Source organism: Nelusetta ayraudi, unplaced genomic scaffold (assembly GCF_046127955.1).
Source record: "Nelusetta ayraudi isolate G7.1 ecotype Tasmania unplaced genomic scaffold, CSIRO-AGI_Nayr_v1 ptg000135l, whole genome shotgun sequence".
NCBI lineage: Eukaryota > Metazoa > Chordata > Actinopteri > Tetraodontiformes > Monacanthidae > Nelusetta > Nelusetta ayraudi.
Window position 1 is genome coordinate 14,110,001 of NW_027466185.1, and position 22,338 is coordinate 14,132,338.

Below are 22,338 nucleotides of genomic sequence, written 5' to 3' on the forward strand. Positions count from 1 at the left end.
CTTTTTTTCTCCAATCCTCTGCTTTCCCAGCGCCGCCGCCGCCGCGCCGCTCGTGCTCTTAACTCCTTTACAATATCGCGCGGCGGCCAAGACCGACTGAGGCAAATCAGCGCTGGACTCCCAGATGTAGAATTCATTTTCCGCTTACTGTAGGAGTCGCTGAGAAATCAGATACGTCCCGGGCACATTTATCTCCCTGTGGCAGTCTGGAGCACCGCAAGCGCTGCAATTAACCGCTGATAGACTTGCCATTCAACCTGTGAAAAAAAACAAAAAAAAAACATTAGGAATCATAATCGGAGGCCACATACATGAAACAGTCACTGTTTGATTTGCTGATTTTTGTGGCTGCCGACTGACACATTTTATTCTGAGTTCATGTCCAGAATCCTCAGTCTTGCTGCTGTTGTTGTTGTTGTTGTTTGACTTCTTTATGATGCGTTTGATGACTTCAGGAGTGGCAGGTTGACTTGTCATCTGCACCCAACTGGACAAGGCAGCTATTCATTCAGAAGGTTTTTACTGTCTTGTGTGTGTGTGTGTGTGTGTGTGTGTGTGTGTGTGTGTGTGTGTGTGTGTGTGTGTGTGGGGCATGCATCTAAGTGTAGAGTGTGTGTTGTTTTTAGGGAATTGTTTCCGTGCGCCTGTCTGCACCATATGGCCCAATGTGGGAGAAAAGGCCCCCTTTAGGCGTCTGTGTGTGTGTGTGTGTGTGTGTGTGTGTGTGTGTGTGTGTGTGTGTGTGTGTGTGTGTGTGTGTGTGTGCGCGCAGTGGTCTGCTCTGCCCAGGGTGAAGCTGTAAAAACAATAACATCTTGAGGGGAGCAGGAACGGCTACGCTAAATACCAGACTCTCTCGCGCGCACACACACACACACACACACACACACACACACACCACTTCTTTTCTCTCCTCCTCCTGCTCGTCTTTTTATTCACTTAATCTCGAATTATGATTTTTTTCTCATCGTCCCTCGTGGCCTTTACAAGCTTTTTCTCTCCCTCTCGCCTCCTTGTTGACGTTTCTGCCGTACTTGTTGCTGCCTCGCGTGTCGACGGGCGCAACGATCGCCCGCCTTCTTTTTTCTCTCTCTTTTTTTTTCTTCATCCGTTCCAACGTCTTGTGTCATTATCGACAATAAGCCGGGACGTAAGTCTGAATAATGAGAGCGGACAGGCTAATCACTCTCGCCCCTTTATTATTTTATGTATTTATTTCCCTCTGTTTTCCATTTGTCTGTTTTCCTTTTCGCCTGTCATTTATTTAGTTTAATTGGCTCGAACCTCGGGGCTGCGGTAACGACTGCCCGAGCTAACGACCCTCTGCTGGGAATCACTCACCCGTGCGCGCTCGCCCCACGTGCACGCGCTCTGGGGGGCGGGGGGACACTGGAGCGTGCGCTCAAGCGCGTGCACGAGTGCTCTTCGAGCGCTCTGTGTTTCAGGGAGTGAAGGGTTTAGCCCAAAGATAAACAGATCTCCTGGAAAAAAAACAAAAAACGATGACAACTGCATATTTAGCCCTCTGTTTGCAGCCTTCCTTCCTTGCCAGTGTTCTTCGGTTTTGTCCTTTGGAAGGGAGCAGACACGCCAGCGAGGTGTCCTTGAAGCGCTGCCTGTCTGGGGTAGTTGGTAGTAACCGGGGAGAGCCCCCCTGGGGCCCCTTTGTGACATCACAAGGAGCTGGTTTCAAAAAGCAAAGACTTGAAAAGAGGCGAAGTTGCTGCAGAAGGTGGGACCTTCTCCGCCTCGCGTTGTGAACTTTGTTGACTTTTCGTCGTTGGGACTTCCCCGAGTTTTTCTAAACGAGTCGCGCAGAGAAGGTTGATTCAGATTCTATCGTCTGTTTGAGTTGATTTTGGTGCTTAGTCACAATCAGCACCACATTCGAAGGAACTCCAGTCACTTCCCGATGCTGCGATCCTTCCTCTTTGAATCGACCTGGTCCCTGCAGCCCCCCCCCCCCCCCAACCCCCACCACCACCACCTCTCCTCGGCTCTGCCTCCGCTATCTTGATATGGTCTGCGCTCGGCGGCGACTTGTAAACATTTACATTTCTGGCTTTCAAGTGCTGTTTAAATATGGCCCTTATCTGCTATCTAGCGCACACGGCATGCGCAGGCGGGCGGGAGGGGACGGCCAGTGAATCAGAAAGCCCTGCGAGTCGCCCCTGACAGCCACTCGGTGGTGCATTTCTGTGATGTCCATAATAGGGCAGGAGGAGCGAGGGAAGCGCTTTCGGAGAGTGCCACATGGACAGAGGGAGCCGGTGGAGGGGGAGGGGGGGGGGGTGGACGCGGATAATTTGCCACCGGGGTGTTTTGTGGTGAGGCGAGGCGTGGAAACATTGGTGACTCCAGCTCACAGGCATCTCGTGATACGCCATCGATCGTCCCTCTCTCTCTCTCTCTCTCTCTCTCTCTCTCTCTCCCTCTCTCTCTCTCTCTCTCTCTCTCTCTCTCTCTCTTTCTCTCTCCCTCCGGTAAATTGCCGCCCTGCCGCCAGAGAGCTTGCTTGGGATTTGCTGCCTTGCTCGTGGCCACGACAGTCGCAGAGGAGACGAGCTGTTTGGGAGGAAGGTCTCGGAGTTGGCCATGATGAAGAAGAGGCCTCTTCTGTTCCTTTGCCGTCCCTCCTTTGCTTTCTGTCCATCTGTCTGTCCGTCTTCTCGCCAGCACTGCTTGTCCTGCTCTCAGGGTCACAGGGGGCGGGGTCACACCCTGGTCGAGGTCACTCACACCTGCGGACAGTCTCCGGACTCTCTGGACTGTAGGAGGAAACCAGGGAACCTGCAAACTCAGAAAAGTTCTGGGACTCGAACCCACAACATTTTTATTTTTGACTTTTTGCCCATCGCACGAAAACCAAAAATAAAACACTTCCTCACCTCCGATTTGAAAACTCGTCTAAACATCAGCGCTCGTCAGGCCCTCGTGCAAGCGGCCTGCAAAGGATGCTGGGTAGGGAGGGGTAACTCCAGTTCGCAGCTTCCCTCTGGAACTATGCACAGAATGGCACCGGAGTGCTTCGCGCAGCGGCGATGCAGCGGCGATGCAGCAGCGCCGGTCGTCTCCGGTTTCGGCCCTCCGACATTCTCCTATTAAGTGCATCAAGTGTTTACTCAAGTCTCCTTCTAATCTCCTCCGCTTGCAGACCAAACAGACTCTGCTGCCCGCAAGTCATCGGGTCCAGCGACCAGAGACACTAAGAATTGTGACCAGATGTTGGCATTGTTGCTTTATTTTCTTCTTCTTTTTCTTCTTCTTCTTCTCTTATGAGAGGAGCAAAGGTTCCTCTTTTTTTCTTCTTGGCCACCCGTCCAACACTTGTTGAGACATTTCTCCTGCAGAATGACTCATGGCAGCGGTGCAAGAAGCTCCCGAGAATCAAAAGATGTTTACACATTAGAGAAAAAAAATATTTTTTTCCTTTTTATGCCATTTGTGGAATTCTTGGCACATGTTCCACGGGCTGCCGTTGTTTTTTTCCCCTCTTTCTTTCTTCTTCTCTTAAAAATCAGTGCCCCAAAAACCAAAGTGGCTGGAGTTTGACGAGTGACGGCTGCTTCCTGTAACCAACCCTGACATCTGATATTCCATTAATTCTCCTGCAGACAAGACAAGACCAATCAGGCGGGGCGGCTCTGAAAGTGTCAGACGTCGGCGGTGAAAATGATTTGTCTTAACCGGGTTTGACGGCGTTAATCATTTTCCAACGCAGGCAATTCCGACTCTTGGGGTGGAAACGGAGCGAAGATTGAAATGTGAGAATCTCGGCGTTTCCTTTTTCTTTTGCAACGCTAAAACATGTGTTCCGCAGGCCATTAAAAAAAAGGCTCCTTAAGGTGGAATTTAATGCAGACAAGGAGCTCGGAGAGGAAATGACGTGTGTGGAAACTCCCGGGCCGGCCGTCACACTTTCTCCTGCACACACACACACACACACACACACACACAACTGTAACACAAGACCTCTTAGCTATTTATCTGAACAAAGAAGTTCAAAGTAAACTCCCAGTGTGTGTGTGTGCGAGACAGAGTGTGTGTGCGTGCCCCGTCTGATTCCTATCATCACTGTTTGACTCGGAGCTGCTTTTAAGGCAATGAATTCACATCTCGTCTCCCTGGCGTGTAAATCTTCCTCTCTTCCACTCTTCCGCCTCATCTTCCCTTCCTATAGCTCCTCTTCCGTCGCCGAGGTCCACAGAACACCCGAGTCGGCACATGCAGAAATGTCATGAGGAAGCGGCCCGGCCTGGCGGTGTGAATTACGGTGACCTTCGTGTACGAGAGATAAATAAAGAAAAAAAATGACGCTAAATAATCTCTTCCGCTGGCTCTGGTTTGGCCCCCGGCGGCTCTTCCTGTTACTATCACGCCAAATTCATTATTGGTCTCTTTGTCTTCTTAGAGAGACTCTTTTTTTTTTTTTTTTTCTTGTTCCCCACAGCGCGACGTGCTCGCCGTGTTATTGCACAGATTAGGGCCCGTCGCGAGGCACACATCCAGAAACATGCAGAGTCGCAGGTTTGACAAGTTGAGAGGTAAAGGATAACAAGTCGTCCGGGTGAGGAGGGCGGAGGGAGGAGGTGAGCTGAGGATCTCCCCTTCAGCTCGCCACTTTTTTTTTCTTTTTTTTTTTCCAAAAGAAGAAAAACTGCCGCTGGGCAGATTCGGGTTTTGGGGTTTTTTTTGGAGGCGGAACGGCCGCAAAAAAATCAGCTGAGCTCGGACGGCCTCGCCGCTCCGCACGCACAAATCAAGGCCAGAACACGAGCGGCCGCGTCATGCACGCTGTCAAACATCTGCAGAGGGTTTTCTTTCTTTCTCTCCCTTTTTTTTTTTTTTTTTTTTTTACAGTTTTCATGCCTTGGAGACTTTTCTGATTTGAACTGTCGCCACGATTGCGGTCACATTTGCGCACAAACCTGCAACTGGAGGGCGATGGAGCAAACAGCGCCGCGGATACGTCGGGTGCAGCCGAAGTGCTGATTGATGGACGGGAGCGAGATAGCCTGCTGGAGGGTGGGGGAGAGAGAGAGAGAGAGAGAGAGAGAGAGAGGGAGAGAGGGAGGGAGGGAGGGAGGGAGAGAGAGACAGAGAGAGAGAGACAGAGAGAGAGAGACAGAGAGAGAGAGAGAGAGAGACAGAGAGAGAGAGAGAGAGAGAGAGAGAGAGAGAGAGAGGCCTGTCATACCTCTGAGTAATTCCCTTGTTGATGCTCATGTATATTTGACTTTCTACATCATTAACAAGAGGTGGGAAAGAGTTATTTTTTTTTGAACATGCCAGTCGTCAGTCAAGGCTTAAAGAAGAGAAGAGGAAGAGGAAGAAAGAGCCTTGGCAGCGGGGCACCGCTGCTTTTGTCGTTGTGGCTCGGCGTCGATGAGGGCAGGATTAGCGAGATGAACAGAAAGGGGGATGAAGAGATAGAAAGGACGGAGGGCGGGGCCGGGGCACAGCACCAGAGATGAAAGGACTTTTTTTTTCTCTCCTTCTTTGTTTTTTTTTGGGGCGTCGTCGGTCGCCGTGAGATACGCTGCGTGCGATCGCTGCGCGCCCGTGCTTGCCGCCGCCGGTGCGCGGGGTGCGCTGGGCTGGGTTGGGCCGCGGCGGCAGCGGTTAGCTGGGCGTGAGAACTAAAGATTACATACCTTCGCCCTTGTTGCTGATCCACACCTGAATCGCTGCTAATTCTTTGACCTAGTTTGCCAGGCCAGAGTCCCCGATGCTTCGGATGACTCGGCCTCCTCCTCCTCCTCCTCCTCCTCCACCTCCTCCTTCTCTTCCGCCTCGAGCTCGGGGGCGGCAGATGAGTTTGGACAGAACTGTCAAGATGTGGGCGTGTTGGGCTTTGTCGCTGCTTTCATGCTGATAGCTATCGCACAATAGATTTTTTTATTCCCCTCCCGCCCGGCAACGAGCTCAGAGATGAATCGGCACTATTAGCTTTGGAAAAAGCTAGCGTAAATATTGGCACATCCTCCTGAGCGATACGATCTTCTGACCCGGCTCCGGGCAGTTTTTGGCTGGGCAGACAGTTGCATTGTGGGTAGCCTCGGCCCCGTACGATAACACGCTGCGCTCACAAATGAGTCAGCGAATGTCTCTTTCCAAGATCTGACCATCGGGGACGATTATTGATGAAAAGAAGCAGAATGTGGGACCTTTCATTGCGCCAAATTTGAGGAGATTTCAAAGTAAGAGCACTAATTAAGACTTCAACTATATATCCCAAAACGCTGACTCTTAACTCTGTAACACTAGGAAAAAAACTTTATTAATTTGATTTTATTTTATTTGTTGTAGCTAAGGCTGCTCTGCTTGAAATGACAAGCATAGGACACAGACAAATACCTGGACAGTGTCATTGTGTGCAGCCTCAAATGGGAAACAATGATCAGAATTTTGTGTGTGTTTGTTTAGTTTTGAAATAGATTGCTGCTGCAGTTCAAGGCAGAGCTCGTTAAGCGCCCTGTCAAACAGGTTGTGGAACAGATAACTTAGTCCCTTATCTCTCCCATTATGTACCTCTTCAATGTCTTGACACATCTTCTCTGCCTCGCCCCGAAGCTCTTTCTGCTTTTGCACGATCTGCAACTTCTTTTCCTCGCCCCGCCCCGTGGCGCTCGGCTCTGCTCGGCTCGGCTCCCGTAAAGGTGCAACGACGTGCGTCTCTCACAACTTGCGCCTGCTTTGTCAACAAGCCGTGAAGGCTTAGGAGGCCGACACGCCCGCCGTGCCTGCGGGCGGGAGCCGCTGCGCTTCTGCCAGACTTGTAAAGGGAGGGGACGCATCTCCGCTCGACCCTTTAAAAAACAAGCTGCGAGTCGTTTATTTGTGGGAGCCCCCCCCTTTTTTTTTCCTGCGCTGCTGCGTCGTGCACGTGCTCACTGCTGGACAGCGGACGGTCTGCAGCGTTTTTCTTAGAATACGGCCAAAAGAAGGCAGCTGATGTCGAAGCGAGTTTTCCACACAGGTGTTAGTTCTGCCAGGGAGGCTGTTTTCAAGGTCCGCTGTGCCAAGACCCTTATTGCTCTATGTAAGTTCTTATACGTATGAGAACCGTTCGAAGGGTAGGAAAAGAAAGTTACTTTTATTGTGCTGCAAGTATAAACTTGTTAAACTTTTATCAATTTAAAAAAAATATAAATCACGCCAAATTTTACACACTGGACCTTTAAAATAAATGAATAAATAAATAAAAATAAAATTCTCAGTCGTGGTCCAGGGTGTTTTGCAACCTGGCAATTAAAGGTTTCCAGAGCAGTCGCGTTACGACAACATAGACTGAAAAGCCAAAGAAAATTTTCTAAAGAAAAAAAGGCCGACCGCTCTTTGGTAAAGACGGATCTGCATCGCAGGCGATCGATTTCAGTTTATGGCGCCTCGGAACTCACAGTTGGATGTGAGGTGAGAGACAGAACAAGAGTGTGAAACCGTGTAAGTCAAAGGCCTTTGGACCAGGCAGTGCAGCCCGAGCGCATGTTTTTTTATTTTTTTATGACCAGAAAAAGTGAAAAAGTGGCTGTCGGCGAGCTCTTTGAAGCAGCCACGTCCTCGTCCACTTTGTTTCGCTAGGGCGAAATCAAATTTTCACCCAGCGACAAACCAGTGGTTTGGTTTGACGTCTACAGTGAGATTATTTGCACGGAGCCGCGGCAACAGAGCTCACTCTCCCTCTGTCTTTTTTCAATTTTGTAAGGTTTATACGCATGCTGTGGGACTGGACGTGCGAGAGGATCCGACCCCGCTTCACTGTTTCAAACATGGAAGAAATAAGAACAAGCACTCGCAGTTTGTTTGATACAGGTCCGTTCGCAGGGTTGCAGACTTTACAACAACAACCAAAAAAAAAAAAAAAAAGAAAAAAAAAAACTCTTTTAAGTCAAAGTTGTGTGTCTACGTGCGTCGCTTTTATCTCAAACACTGTTGTGATGTTGCAACAACCTGCAACTTCCCTTCGCACCGGAAAGAAAGGGGTGTGTGTGTGTGTGTGTGTGTGTGTGTGTGTGTGTGTGTGTGTGTGTGTGTGTGGGGGGGGGGGGTAAGTGAAGACGAGAGTATGTGAAGAACACACACCAGTATATACACAGAAACTTTGATAGTACACGTAAAAAAAATAAAAAGTACAATAAAAACATGAGACGGAGGATTTCCTTAAACTGCAGTAGCGGCTCTCGCTGCCTTTATAGACCTGCAGCAGTTCCTCAGCAGACACTTCCATGTCCCCTCACTGTCCCTCTGGGCAGGACAGGGGTCTCGTAACCATCCGCTAGCACCGTCTGTCCCTGTGTGTGTGTGTGTGTGTGTGTGTGTGTGTGTGTGTGTGTTTCAGGATAGAGGAAATGAAAGCTCAGACTGAGGCCTCGGGGCTCCTCGAAACTGTCTCCGTGTCCTCCACTTGTGCATGTGCTCGCATGTGCGTGTCCACAGACAAGACCCTATCTGCTCCCACAGACAAGTGTGTGTGTGTGTGTGTGTGTGTGTGTGTGTGTGTGTGTGTGTGTGAGTGCATGTGTGTGTGAAAACACTGGCAAAGAAAACATGAAAACACACGAGTCACCACAGTGACCATGGTGCCGACGTGCAGGGTCTTCTTTGCACTTTTATTGAGAAAATCTTTTTTTACAAAGTGAACGTTTGACTGCTGGATTAGAAATCCAACGTTGATATTAATGATGCTTTCAGGTGAATAATAGAAACATGATGGGAAAAATGAGTAACACATATAAATAGAATTTTTAGAATTTTTTTTTCTTTGTCCTCATTAAAATCGGAAAGTTTCCGTACTTCCTGTTTTTGCTCCTTTAAGTTGCCCGCTGCTTTGTTTTTAGTAGTTAGTGAGCGAGCCAGCGAGTGAGGGAGTGAGTGTCTCATTTCCTGGTTGTCCTAAGGCAAACCCTGAGCTCTGATCACAGGAAGTGGGGAGGAAGTTGTCAGGTGTCCTCTGCACTCCCCCCACCCTGAAACACACACACACACACACACACACACACACACACACACACACACACACACACACACACACGCAGCAGTAGAAGTCGACTGCCAGTGTCACATTCTGCAAAAACCACTTTGCCGTTATTTTTCAGACTTGAACCGTCCACTTCTTCAGTTCTTTCTTTGCGAAAACACAGTTCTAGAAGCCCACCCTCTGTGATGTCACAAAGGGTGCTGCTCCCTCACCGACCGTGTTGGCTCTGCCTTCTGAGACCTGACTTGAGACTTTTTTTAGTCTCTTTCCCAAACGAGGGAAGATCCAAGATCCAAGACTGGATCCTTTTAATCAGAAGGCTGCAAACAAAGGGCTTAAATGCTTTTTGAATAGGTAATAGTGTAAGAAAGGAGTCTCAGATGATTTCTAAAAATCTTAATACAGGACCTGTAAGTGGAAAAAAAACAGTAAAATGTCATCAAAGAACCGTGTCTTATGGTTGATTTTGCTGAATTCAGATCTTCAGAAGTTGCTGTTTGGAGCTTGTTTCAATCCTCCGACTCGTCTTCAGAGCTCAGCCTCAGTTGCTCATAATAAGCACAATATCCCCTCAAGGTTGAGCCTCCTCAGACTCCACCGCCGCACTGTTTTCATTCTGACCAGTTAGCCCCTCCCCCCTCCGCCAGACTCCAAGTTATTGGCTGGTCTCGGCAGCAGAATCACAGCCTGAAGCAAGACGGGAAGAGTTCATAATAAAGTTGTCAGATAATCCCTGGACTTCATAATTACAAAGTCATGTTATCAGTCATGGGCAGGGGGAAAACGCTGCTTTGGATGTCACGAGGTGGCTTTGCAGACGAGATGGGAAACTTTCCAAAGATGAAACTTTTCTTTTTTTGCCTTTGTGAGTTTTTTAGTCTCGAAGTATGAAAGGAACATTTTCTCCGTGCTGCGTTCAGGTGCACCATGCGTCGCCGCCGACTGTCTCTCAGCGTCTGTCAGTGTCTATCGTGCCCTCGGTGGTGCCCTCGGTTCTGATAGTTTCACAACAAATCAATAATCCGAGACTGACGGTAGCGCCGTTTCCTAAAGAAAAAGGAAGCGAGACAGAAAGAAAAGCGCTGGGCGTCTGGCCAGAAACCGCTCGCTGCTTCGTTTCCTTCCGGTAGCTGCAGATGTGTCACATATTGTTTGGTGCCTTTTAAAATAGTTTTAGTCAATAAAGTGAACTTTAAAAGTGATTTTTTTTTTTAAAATTCAATTTTCATTTCGTCCTATTATTTTTTAAGTACAAAAGCTTATTTTTCTATTTGAGGTGTGTGTGAAGTGATTTTTTTGTCTTCCCCACCACAAGGCTGAGGTTTATTGTGTTGTCTACCCTGATTTTGTATGAACTGAATGAACTGGATTGTTTTTTAACAGATTAATATTTTGTTTTGTATTTTACAAACTGATAGTGCTACACTTTAAAAGTGGCAATTGTGAGTCGTTTTATTCTGACTGAAGCCCTCTGGGACAATGTGATTGTAATGGTTGATGACTCTCTATTAGAAAAAGTACCTGTGTATTCATTGTGTTTGAAAAATGCCCCGCTGATACAACCATATGTTTAATTATATGGGAATTAATATTTTTGTCACTGGCTACTGAACACCGAGGAAACAGAACGAAGCGCTGATCACAAGTGTGCAAACGCTTTTATTGTATTGAAGCACCATCTAAACACACGCAGTTATCAGAAAAAAAGAGAAAAAGAAAAAAAAGGATTTCAGACTCAGGTTTCCCAGGTGTATTGAAATTCAACCAAATAAAACTGAAATCATCTGCTTGGATTTAAAAAAAAAAAAAAAAAGTGGTTGCTCAAATCTGGTCTTTTTCATGCATGTCTGAATTTATTATTTGTTATGTTTAGCTGCAACCAACGTAAATGTGTACCTACCTGTGTCTGTTTTTGTTTTACTGAATAAGAGTAACCTGATTATGGAACCTTTGAAAACTGTTTGTGTGTCAGACACTCACCTGGCACTGGTTGTACTTGTGTGTGTTTCCCAAACGTGTGTGTGTGTGTGTGTGTGTGTGTGTGTGTGTGTGTGTGTGTGTGTGTGTGTGTGTGTGTGTGTGTGTGTGTGTGTGTGTGTGCGTGCATGCGTGTACGTGTGTGTCAGTGCGCTGCACCATGACAGTGATTTATCAGCAAAGTTACAAATGAGATTCTCCTCGTCCCCGCTGCACCCCCTCCACCGCGCCAGGACACATTGATTTTTTTTTTCTTAATTTTTTTTTGCATATATACACATTTTTAATAAATAAATAAATAAGTATGAGTGCAGGTGAGATCATCGCAGAGAGAATCGACGAGTCAGGGGTCCGTTTGTTAAAAAAAAAAAGCAGCTTTTTCTGAGACGTGACCACACACACATGGTATGCTTCCCACAGACACACACACACACACACACACACACACACACACACACACACACACACACACACACACACACACACACAGATTCACAGCTCCCCTGCTACGCTCCTTAGAGCTCTGCTCTGTCTGTGTGCTAATGTGTGTGTGTGTGTGTGTGTGTGTGTGTGTGTAAAGTTGAAATCCAGACAGTCATTCCAGAGGCCAGACTATTGAATCTTATAAACTCTCAGGTCACAGATTATTGAAATAGCAGAAGGGATATATAGTCTGTGTGTGTGTGTGTGTGTGTGTGTGTGTGTGTGTGTGTGTGTGTGTGTGTGTGTGTGTGTGTGTGTGTGTGTGTGTGTGTGTCTCCTGTTTTAACTATTTTGCTAAAACGATACAAATTTCTGAAAAGTTCCAGACACACACGCGCACACACACACACACACACACACACACACACACACACATACACACACACCTGCACACGCCCAGAATGCATAAATGTTGATGATTTATGATGAGTGTTCCTGTGTGTGAGTGTCAATACATGCATGTGTGTGTGTGTGTGTGTGTGTGTGTGTGTGTGTGTGTGTGTTGGCTGCAGTGCACATGCCTTTATTATTGGGACTAGCAGCTTGGATTTGCGTATCTGCGCGCTCGGTAATGCTGATTTATCCCCTCGGCCTTTATTGCCCCGCTGGGAAGTGAACCAGCAACCTTCTGGCAGCTCCTTCGCTTCGCTTCGCCTGCAACAGGCCGACACACACACATACACACACATACAGATTGTATTTTCGCAGCGGGTGATAAGTCCATCTAACAAAAGGAATCTTAAAAAAAAAAAAAAATCCTCACTGTGATCGGTGTGATGAGTCGTTTGGCTCTATGTGGATCCAGCCAATCAGTGAGCTGCGTCTCTCCGCGTCGCTGCCACAGGTTGCCTGATATGACGCGCACGGGAACGGCAACTTAGAAGCCGTGCGATACCCCTAATTTCCAGTCTTATTGTTGTGAGGCAAGAGACATTATAGAGCTCGTTAGCAGCCGTATGTTCCGTGCAGCGTTCCCCACCCTGTGGCCAAGAAATAGTCCCGACTTTAAAAAGAAATAAAAACCCAAACAAATCCAACAGGATGTTCGGTAGCAAAAAAGAACTCAATGACTTTGACCCGACTCCCTCTTGTGTGTTTATGTCTGTGTGGAAGTGGTGCGAACCAGCGTTGTGTCTCGAAGTACCCGAAGGGGTAAACAGCCCTCCTGCATAGTGCCACACACACTCGCACACACACTCTTGCACACACACGCACGCTTCCAGGACCCCCGTGTGGCAGACTAATCCAGTGTCGCTACTCAAGGTCAGACTTCTGTAATGTTCTTTTAATAAAGTTTGCGGGCCAGCGGGGGAGGAGGCAACTGGCTTTGTGTGTGTTTTTTGTGTGTGTTAGTGATGGATGCCGCCCCCAGTTTGTCGGGTTGTGACTGCTCTTGTTTTGTGATCTTCAACAAGAAAAAAAAAAAAAAAAAGAAAAAGAGAGACGCAGAGCCTGTCTTTCAGTCGCCTCGGATTTGTATCATGTCGGAACGTAAACTCGCTGACACGCGACCTGGCGTTCTGGACGAAAAATTTCCCGCATCTTTTAAAAAAATCAATGTAAACTCGTCCGCCTTGTAAAGAGCCCATAGAAAGAGTTTGGAAAGGTCGTTTTGCAAGATCCTCATTCAGCGTGCATTTTTGAGCAAAAGAGTTTCCAAGATTATTGATTTTGTTTTTCTGTTACTGATCCATGTTGTGAAGAGGTCACCATAGCAGTGATTGGACAACAAAATTGACAACTCATCGGATTTGTTGGCCAGGGAGCTTGGCTTCCTATTTGCCAGCAAGTCTGCTGCGTATTAGCCAAACTCCTGGGAAAGCCAGCTAGAAATGAGGCGGATATGTTGTGGCATTCAGAAAAAGTCTTCGGTGCTGCTTAACGTTCTTCTAAAGAGAAATCACAGTCCGTTTGTGATAAAAAAAAAAAAAAAAAAAAAATGCTTCTTGCGCTACGTCAGCGAGGCTCTTCAGCAGCGGCCGGGCGGACGAGCGGTCGCTTCTGAAGTTTCCTCTTCCTCTTGCGGCACCGGCTCCTGCATGGTTTCTTGCTTGAGAGAACGAGTGAGATCTTGAAGAGTCACAGCGAGTATGGCATGAGCGAGTGAAGAGGCCAGGTCAGGCGGCAGGCAGGGACAGTGGCGGCCTGCCGGCAGCAGGGGGCGCAGTGTGAAGAAAGCTGCTGCCGTCTGAGTCGAGTTGGAGATTAACTGAGAAAGTGAAGGATGGGACAGCCAGCGAGGTGCAGCGGCAGGCAGGAGTGTGTGAGTGCGTGTGTGAGTATGTGTAGAAAGCAAATCTTGGAAACAAAAGAAGGAGGCAGTTTGGCGGGGGGGAGGAGGGGGGTGAGGGAGGGAGGCCGGCTGACTCGCAACAAGGGCATCTGCTGAATTGAAATGTGAACCTCGGATTAAGTTTGACATTTAAGATGTCATATTTTGCGTGCCGCTGCCCCAATACAAATGAGACTGAGTGTGTGTGTGTGTGTGTGTGTGTGTGTGTGTGTGTGTGTGTGTGTGTGTGCGATTCGCTCGAGCCGTGTCAGCGGCGGCGCACGGAGCCTCCTGCTGCACCACAGTGGAGCAGTTGAGGAGTTTCTGTGCGGGAACAGTGGGGCTCCTGCCACTGGTCAGGGCCCTCGGCGGGAAAACACACCTCGCTCCTCTCGCTGTTAAAATGGCAGGTGGACGGCGTCCGTCTCCCTGCAAATTTTACGTCACCCCCCCCCCCCCCCCAGGTCGCCCTCCCCCCTCGTTCCCTGTGCAGTTTGCATGATCGGTTCCAGCAGCAGGAGCAGCAGGAGCAGCAGCAGCAGCAGCAGCAGCAGCAGCAGCAGCAGCTCCGTCTCCCCTCCGAACGCTCGCTGCTCCGAACGATTAGCTCGGCGTTTCAGCCGCCTTTCGCCCTCGTGGCTGATTCCTATTATTAACTTGCGGCTCTAAATAGACGCCGGCTGACTGTTTTGTCTGCGCGGCTGCTAAAAACAAAAAGACGGAGAGATCACGTGCGCGCTTTCATGATAGTCCAGTGATTCTTTCGCAGCTCGCGCTGCCGTCCCCACCGAGGCAACGTCTTCTGCTCCTGAGACCGTTCCTTTTTTTTTTTTTTTTTCTTTCCTTTGAAGTTAAAACTCTGTGACTTTTTTCACACAGCGGAGGGGGGTGGGTGGGAAAAAGAAATATGGGCGCTGAGTGACACAACACAGCACTGAAAGCCTTGACATTTTCGACAACAATAACAGCTGGCGGCGTCTGTCAGCTCCCTGCTGGGAAAACCCTTTTTTTGGCGCAGGAAGTCGCGTGTCGCAGGTCTCGGGCCGTGACCTCTGTGGGTTTTTTTTGTTTCTTTTGTTAGTTTTTTTAATACACCCACACGAGAGCGAGGAGCAACTGGTAAACATTTGCCCCTTCTGATAAACTGACATTTGCGGTGAAATAGTTTCTAGTTTCTCTGCTGGTTATTGTGTGCATGAGAAAAGTCACACGTGTGGCAGCACACGGGAACACTGTGCCACGCGCTGCAAAGGTGACTTTGAGCTTTTTAATTAGTCGCTGAGTAATTTTGTCCAGCAGAAGGCGAGGGAACGGGTCGCGAATAAACATAATTATTCCAGAAAGAAAATATTAAATGAAAAAGAAGGGTTCTGCCAAAACTGGCAACCTGGCAGCCTCACGCAATAATTGATCCCAAACCATCTCCAAAGAAACAGTGAGAACACTTAGCCCTGTGTTTACCGCTCCTTGCTAAGATTGCTGCCTTTTGTCTTTCCACGCATTCGAAAGGAGAAGAAAACAAGGCGGAGCCAACGCCTTGCTGCAGGCAAGAAACTGGGGGAGAAATTGTTGCCCTTGGTGACATCACAACGGACTGATTTCGAGAGCTGCTGGTTTTAGCGTACCTTTTCTGGAAAGTGGAGCAAGCAAATGGGTTGGAAAACATTGCTAGCGTGATCCATCTGATTCCGTCTTGCATTTTCCTCAAGCGTTTGAGTGCTGATTGGCCTTTTTACTGCCTTTAAGTCATAATGTGACTGTAAACAGCCACGCATGCGCCTCCTAAACTAACTTCTTCAGCGGCGGGTCTTAAAGTTAGTTGAAGTTGGAGATTGTTTGGAGTTCTTAAGCTCCAGACTTGATGTTTCACTCGTTAGTATGTGGAGGCTTATCTGCTTTTCCCCTCTGTTGTTTTTCTCCCCCCTCTTCCTACTTTGCCCCGCTGACAGGCTGCCTTTGGTTTTTCAAATTAAATAAGTATATAAACTCTCACCTGTCTCAACTTCCCCTCCCCTCTGAGAAGCTGCTCTCCTTCCGTCTCACTTCCCCTCTTCCGCAGTCAGTCCTTACTTCCTCTCACCCTGCTCTCGTCTTTGCTTTGCCAATTGTGCTTTTCCGCAAATCTTCTCAGACTGCCTTTTTTTGAGAGTATCTCCCCCCCCAAAAAAAAAAAAAAAAAAAAAGAGACAAAGCAAAGCAGAGGAAGAATAATAATGAAAGTAAAAATGCAGCAATGATTGAGTGGGAGTTGTTCGCCTGGTGGTTCCAGATGAACTGATAAGCCACCGTGTCAGGCATGCTTCCCAGGTGAACAGCGCATATCTTAGAAGGAACAGTTTAAAGTCGTGGTGGGAAAAAGTATCAATCAATCTTGCAAGCCGATTAGCAGCCAGTGCAGCCAACATGGAAATGCCTGCCATTTATCACTTCCCTCTGTCTCTTTCAGCTCCGGTGATGTTTTTTGATCTGCAAAATCCAGACACAGTGCTTGCACACTCCATTGATATTAGTCCCCTTGCAGAACAATGCAGGACAAACAGCCTGAGGAGTTGAAGGCTTCACTAAAGATCCAAATCTGACTGTCCAACGTACAGAACCAACCCAACGAAACATGAAGCGCTTTCGTTCTTTCCTTTTCTTTTTTTATTTGGCCGTTGGGGAGGGGGAGGGGAGGGGGGTGGTCGATTCACGCATCCATCAAGAGCGATGGCTTTAATTATGATTTATCATGGAGAGAACCGGCTCGGAGTCTCCCATTAAAAACAGTTTAGGATCTATTTTCCCATTAGGGGGGTCCAATTATGTTGTCTGAAAGAAAAACACTGATGTTGGATTTGCATCGAAAACGGTCTGACTCGCACACTTTTTTTTACTCATTCCGTCTCTGCCGACGGTGATCGGCGCAACCCGTCCACAGCTTTACCCGATAAGGATGGACTTTAGCTCTTGGGCCATCGGACCTCCGCAGATGTGTTGACCGTCGTCATTGACGTGGCTCCTGATAGGCCAGGGTCCCGCTGCCGCCGCCGCCGCCACCGCCGCCACCGCCGCCGGCCCTGACGGCGGTCGATGGAAACGATTAAAGCGCAGCGTTTATCCCGGCTGCGCGCGGAGACGGCTGCGGTGCATCGGGGGCCTAATTGTAGCGAGTAGCAGTAGTTGTTATGCGGCGTGTTGTGGTCGCTCGTACCTAATTGCAGTTGATAGTAATGGTTCCCGTCTGTGCACACAGCCCCGGAGCAGGCAGCCGGGCTCCGCAGCGACACTGGAACACGCACACGCACGCACACACACACACGCACACACACAAGCATGAACAGACAGAAACACAGGGGTGGGACCGGCCTTCTCACGTCTCGCCCGCATCCTGCAACGCCTGCAGGAAGTCCAGTCTGGATAAATATAGGTGCTAAAGTGCTGATTTGACATTTTGCAAAAGAAATGTCAAATCACTGTTGGACAGTGAGTTTGAGTTTGAGGCCCATTGGCTGATTGGCCAATCACTGAACACCAGCCGTTAGTCGGTTATAGTATCCATGGATTAAAGGGTCTCATCCCCCCCCTCCCCAGCCAGGTGTTGCCCCCCCTCCCCCTCCGGGACTGCCTTCTCTTTGTCCCCGTCCATTTTTCACAGATGATTGATTTTTGATACAAAGCCTCCCAATTCAGTGAGACGCTGTAAACAGAGGGCTAACTGTGTTGTTCTGTGAAGTCAGGTGGGAAAAACAGGCAAACATAAAAAAAACAAAAGGTGTGAAAACAGGTGTGACGCTGGAACTTCAGCCGTCGAAACCCCAGGCCATGAGATGGAAGCAGTCAAGTCAGTCCGACCTTTTCACGTAAGCATTTAAGCTTCGGCACAACGATCTGTAGTTTTCCACTTTGTGTGTGTGTGTGTGTGTGTGAGTGCGAGAGAGAGAGAGAGAGAGAGAGAGAGAAAGAAAGAGAGAGAGAGAGAGAGAGAGAGAGAGAGAGAGAGAGAGAGAGAGAGAGAGAGAGAGAGATGAATTCTGACTGGGTGTGGTGAACATCAGATGAGATTTTCTTCTGCTCCCCGCACACCCAGCTCACTCTCTCCCTCCCCAACACACACACACACACACACACAGTGAGTGCCAGCGCTGGTCTAGGCGTGGGCCCTCGCAGACATAAATTGCTTTATTTTAATAGTGGTATGCTGGAGCGGGAGGGAGGGGGAGATAGAGGGAGGAGGGGAGGAGGGAGGAGGGAGGGGGAGGAGAGAAAAAAAAAATGTAAAAATGGTCGAAAAGGCCACAGAGAGAAAATTGGATCTGAGGAGGGAGGGGTGACAAGAAAGCAGCAGAACCCGACCCGTGACGTTTTTCTTCTTCTGCGGTGGCGTGTTTTATTCTCTCTTTGTGTCTTAATCCCCCAGATTACACCACATTGTTGTTGAAAACATGGTCCTCCTTCACATTTTTCATGCGTCCCTTGCGTGTGTTTGCGTTCATCTGATTGTGCGTTTTCAGCAGCATTCCTTCTCTCCCAGAAGTTTGTGTGTTTTGTCTTGTTTTGTTATGTCCTTCCACCCTCTCGTGTCAATAACCATCAGACTTTTTTTTTTTGCCCAGAACTCTTGAGAGTTCCGGGCCATGCTGCAGCCTCACAAACACACTTGGACCCACACCCACACACACACACACTCACGCACTCTCACCAATTCACTGCATCGATCTAAAAGTGAGCAGTTTTGTTTCTCTATGCAGACACAGGCAGTCAGAAGCAGCCCAGAGGGTCAGTGGGTTGACTGTGTACGAGTATGCTGGGAAGGCGCACGCGCACAGACACAACACAACACAACACAACACAACACAACACAACACAACACAACACAACACACACACACACACACACACACACACACACACTCAAGCACACGCACGCACCGTATCTGTCTCGCTGTCACGACTGTTGTGAACAGAGCGACCGCAATTGTTCTCTTTTCAAACAAGAGAAACATTATGGTTTAACATGAAACACATGCTCGGCTATTTGATGGCTTTGTGTGGTGATTAGAGGGGCGGGAGGAGGAGGGGAGGGTGGGGGGAAGATGGGAGAGGGAGGGGAGAGAGGATGGAGGCAGGAAGAAGGGAAAAAAGTGCTCATTGATGGAATCAATCAAGCAATTCGGGCAACTTTCACCACTTTTTAATTTTTTTTTTTTAAAGGCCCCGTTGATGAGATTCATTGGCATCTAATGGCAGGTTTGAGTACTGCAGGTGCAAACGCTTTTTCAGTACGTCTCGACAATGAAGATCAGTCCTTTTTGTTTTTAGTCCGTTGGTTTGTTCGCAGATGCAGATGTCTAAATGACAAACACACACACACACACACACACACACACACACACACACACACACAGTTTGATGAATGTACTGGCTGGATCCACAGCCTATATGTTACTCCTCCCCCCTTTGTTTTTCTTCTTTCCGACTCAAAACAAGGGTCAGAGTGAAGTGAAGGGTGTATCAAAGAGAGATCGTCAGGAGGCGATTGTGGAATAAATGGGGGAGAGAGAAATTTGGGCGAGAGCCGCCGCCCCTCCCCATCCTCCCCCCACCCCCCAATCCGTCTCTGCGATGCGTTGCTAGCGGTTTGATGTGGCCGCCCGTCTGTCGGCCATCGGCCTCGTCTGCATCTCACCCCGGCTCACCCCGCCTCACCCTTTATCTCCTCCCCTCCGGCCCTCCCTCTGTCTCTGATATGGTTTGAGTTTTGATGTGGTCGTGTGTCGAGGATTCTCACGAATGGTTTCCATAATGATAAAAAGATTCGCTCCCCGCCTCCTCCGCCCGCCTCCCCTCCTCCTCTTTTTTTCCCCTCCTTTTTTCTTTTTGTTGCACAAGAATGGAGACGAAAGACGTGGCGTGCACGAGCACGTGCACGCTCGCACCGATAGATGTCTTGCAGTTGAGATGTTTCTGATTTGTTGCGGATGTTTCTTTCTCCTTCGTCCTATTTTTTTTCTTCTTAGCAGTCGAGGATCATCGCAGATTTGAGTCTCAGGGATTCTTTTTTTTTTACATTGAGACAAAAATCCTCCAATTGGCGTGTGTGTATGTGTGTGTGTGTGTGTGCGCGTGCGAGCGAGCGAGCGAGCGAGCGAGTGAGTGAGTTTCGTACCGTGTGTCTGCATCACCTTCACATGACAGACAAACTGCTAATTTTGATTTAATTTAATTTAATTTAATTTATTTATTGCATACTTTTAATTCTGTACACTGCTGAAATGTGTGAATTTCCCCTCGAGGAATAAAGTATCAATCATTCAATCAATCAATCAATCAATCAATCAATCGACACTCATCGAGTGGAACCTCAACTCTCTTCTTTTCGCTCCCCTGCAGAGATGGTGAGGAAGAAGAATCCCCCGATCCGGAGCGTGGGAGGCGAAGAGGAGGAGGAGGAAGAGGGGAGGAGGCGGGTGGCTGAGGACGAAGAGGGGGGCGAGGAGGGAGGGAGGGTGGGGGCGGAGGCCGAGCGGATAGACCGGCCGTCGGAGCCGGAATCCTCGGACCGCATCAGAGGGGAGGAGGAGGAGGGGGAGGAGGGGGAGTGTGTGTCCTCGTCCGTCTCCCCGGCGTCTGTCGGCGAGGACCGGGCGGCGAGAAGAGGAGGAGGAGGAGGAGGGGGAGGGGCGGCGCTGACCGACAGGCCCGAGAGCCAATCGGAGGCGGAGGACGGCGAGAGGGGGGCTGAGGAGGAGGGGGAGGAGGAGGAGGAGGGCGGGAACCACCTGTTGCCTTCCCACCGGCTCCTCCCCCGGCTCGACGGTGGCGAGGAGACGATGGCGGCGGCGGCGACCCCACCCCCTTCCTCCAGCCCCTCCCCCAAACTCCAGGACTTCAAGTGCAACGTGTGCGGCTACGGCTACTACGGCAACGACCCCGCCGACCTGGTCAAGCACTTCAGGAAGTACCACCTGGGCCTGCACAACCGCACCCGGCAGGACGCCGCCCTCGACACGCACATCCTGGCCCTGCACAACATGGCGCCGCAGCACGGCCTTCTGGGTAAATCACGCTTTGGATTGAGCCCTCTGTTTGCAGCCTTCCCCTAGAATCTGGGTTTTAGATACTTTGTTGGACCTCCTGCTTCATCAAAAAATACACACAGAAAAAAAGCAAGGTAGTGTCAGTGGGCAGAGCCAACACCTGCAAGAGAGCGCCAGGCCCTTTGTGACATCACTCAGGGCGTATGCACGGTTTCTACAAAGTGGAGGGTAGTTAGGCTGGGGTAGTTAGCCTAACTAATATTAGTTAGGCTTTAACTAATATTTTATTAGTTAAAGTAATACAATATGGACTTTTCTTATTGTTCCAATATGAAGACCTGGTCAAAGTGAGTTCTGCCTAACGTGGCTCTAAGTAAAAGAGCTGTGCAATTACTCATTGAACTTCCCTTGGATCAATCTAGCAGGTTTCAAAGTGTCCAGAGATAAAATTAGAATTAAATCAAAACTGAAGATCCTCGTTTTTTTTTGTGTCACCTCATATAAAACCGAGACAGCAGAATGTAAAAGCAGAAACTCTTTCCGGCTGATGCCTCCTGACGATGTTAAACCTTTTTCCTCTGACTTTGTTCAGCTGACTATTTGAAGCTAAACCTTCTGCCCCCTGGTTTCTGCTGCCTCCAGACACGCAGGTGGGACTCGGGCCGAGGAACCAAGCCAAAGAGTCGGGGAAGACGAGAGGAGAGGCGCACGGCCAGCAGCTCAGGAGCGTCATGATGAACGGCACCTACGACGTCCAGGTGAGCACCACCGGTCCGAGAGCTGTACAGTGTACAAGCAGTGTATGACACAGTGTATGATCACACAGCCTGAGTGCCACATGCATAGATTTAAGTCCAAGTATGTCCAGAGAAGTGGCATTTCCCTATTTCTAATTGACCAAACTGCTACTTTGTGTGTGTGTGTGTGTGTGTGTGTGTGTGTGTGTGTGTGTGTGTGTGTGTGTGTGTGTGTGTGTGAGAGAGAGAGAGAGAAATTATTTATCTTTTGATGAGCATCATTCTCTCCGACTGCACTCCTCTCTAGTGCTCCTAAAATTCATGTTTTGAGATTTTTAGCCAGTTCAAACTTTTAAGCTGCAGCTGTTAAAAACTCTTGACTCATGTTGCCTTGAATTCATTTCACTTCAAAAAAAAAAAAATGCCCTGGGTTAACAAGAAAATCAGAAGTGACTATTATATCTGATGAGCGCCGGGGAGTTTCTGGCTCCACTCGCAGCCTTGGGAAAAAAAGAAGATTGTGAGGATAAAATACACATGATATGCGTATTATAACTGCCTGCTAAGATCTCACTGAGTGGACTTTTTGGACGTGTTCAGGAAAAACATTTCTTGAATTTCTCAAACTTATTCCCGACATCAACCCAGGTTAGAATTTCCCGATGGTGCGCAGAGATGTGCTGCGTAAAAGACGCTTTAGAGTCTGAACAAAAAAATAGAAAGTCTGATGCATGGAAAGTGATGAATTTTACCATTTTTTTACCTAAATGTGCGAATTTCAGAGCTGACACTTCATTGAACAGAACAATCCGCAGCAGTTTGCTGGGCAGTTTTTGTGTCGGATTCTGCTGCCAGTTCCAAAAAACTTTATCGACTG

At 48.6% G+C, this 22,338-nt stretch overlaps 1 protein-coding gene across 1 annotated transcript in view; it reads left to right on the forward strand.

The window, feature by feature from the left end:
* trps1 (trichorhinophalangeal syndrome I) overlaps positions 1-22,338 on the forward strand; it is a 100,721-nt gene that overhangs the window by 25,024 nt on the left and 53,359 nt on the right. The window contains exons 3-4 of the mRNA XM_076051674.1: positions 20,078-20,743; positions 21,367-21,482. Coding sequence (XP_075907789.1) covers positions 20,078-20,743; positions 21,367-21,482 — 782 coding nt within the window. The remainder of the gene's footprint in view (positions 1-20,077; positions 20,744-21,366; positions 21,483-22,338) is intronic.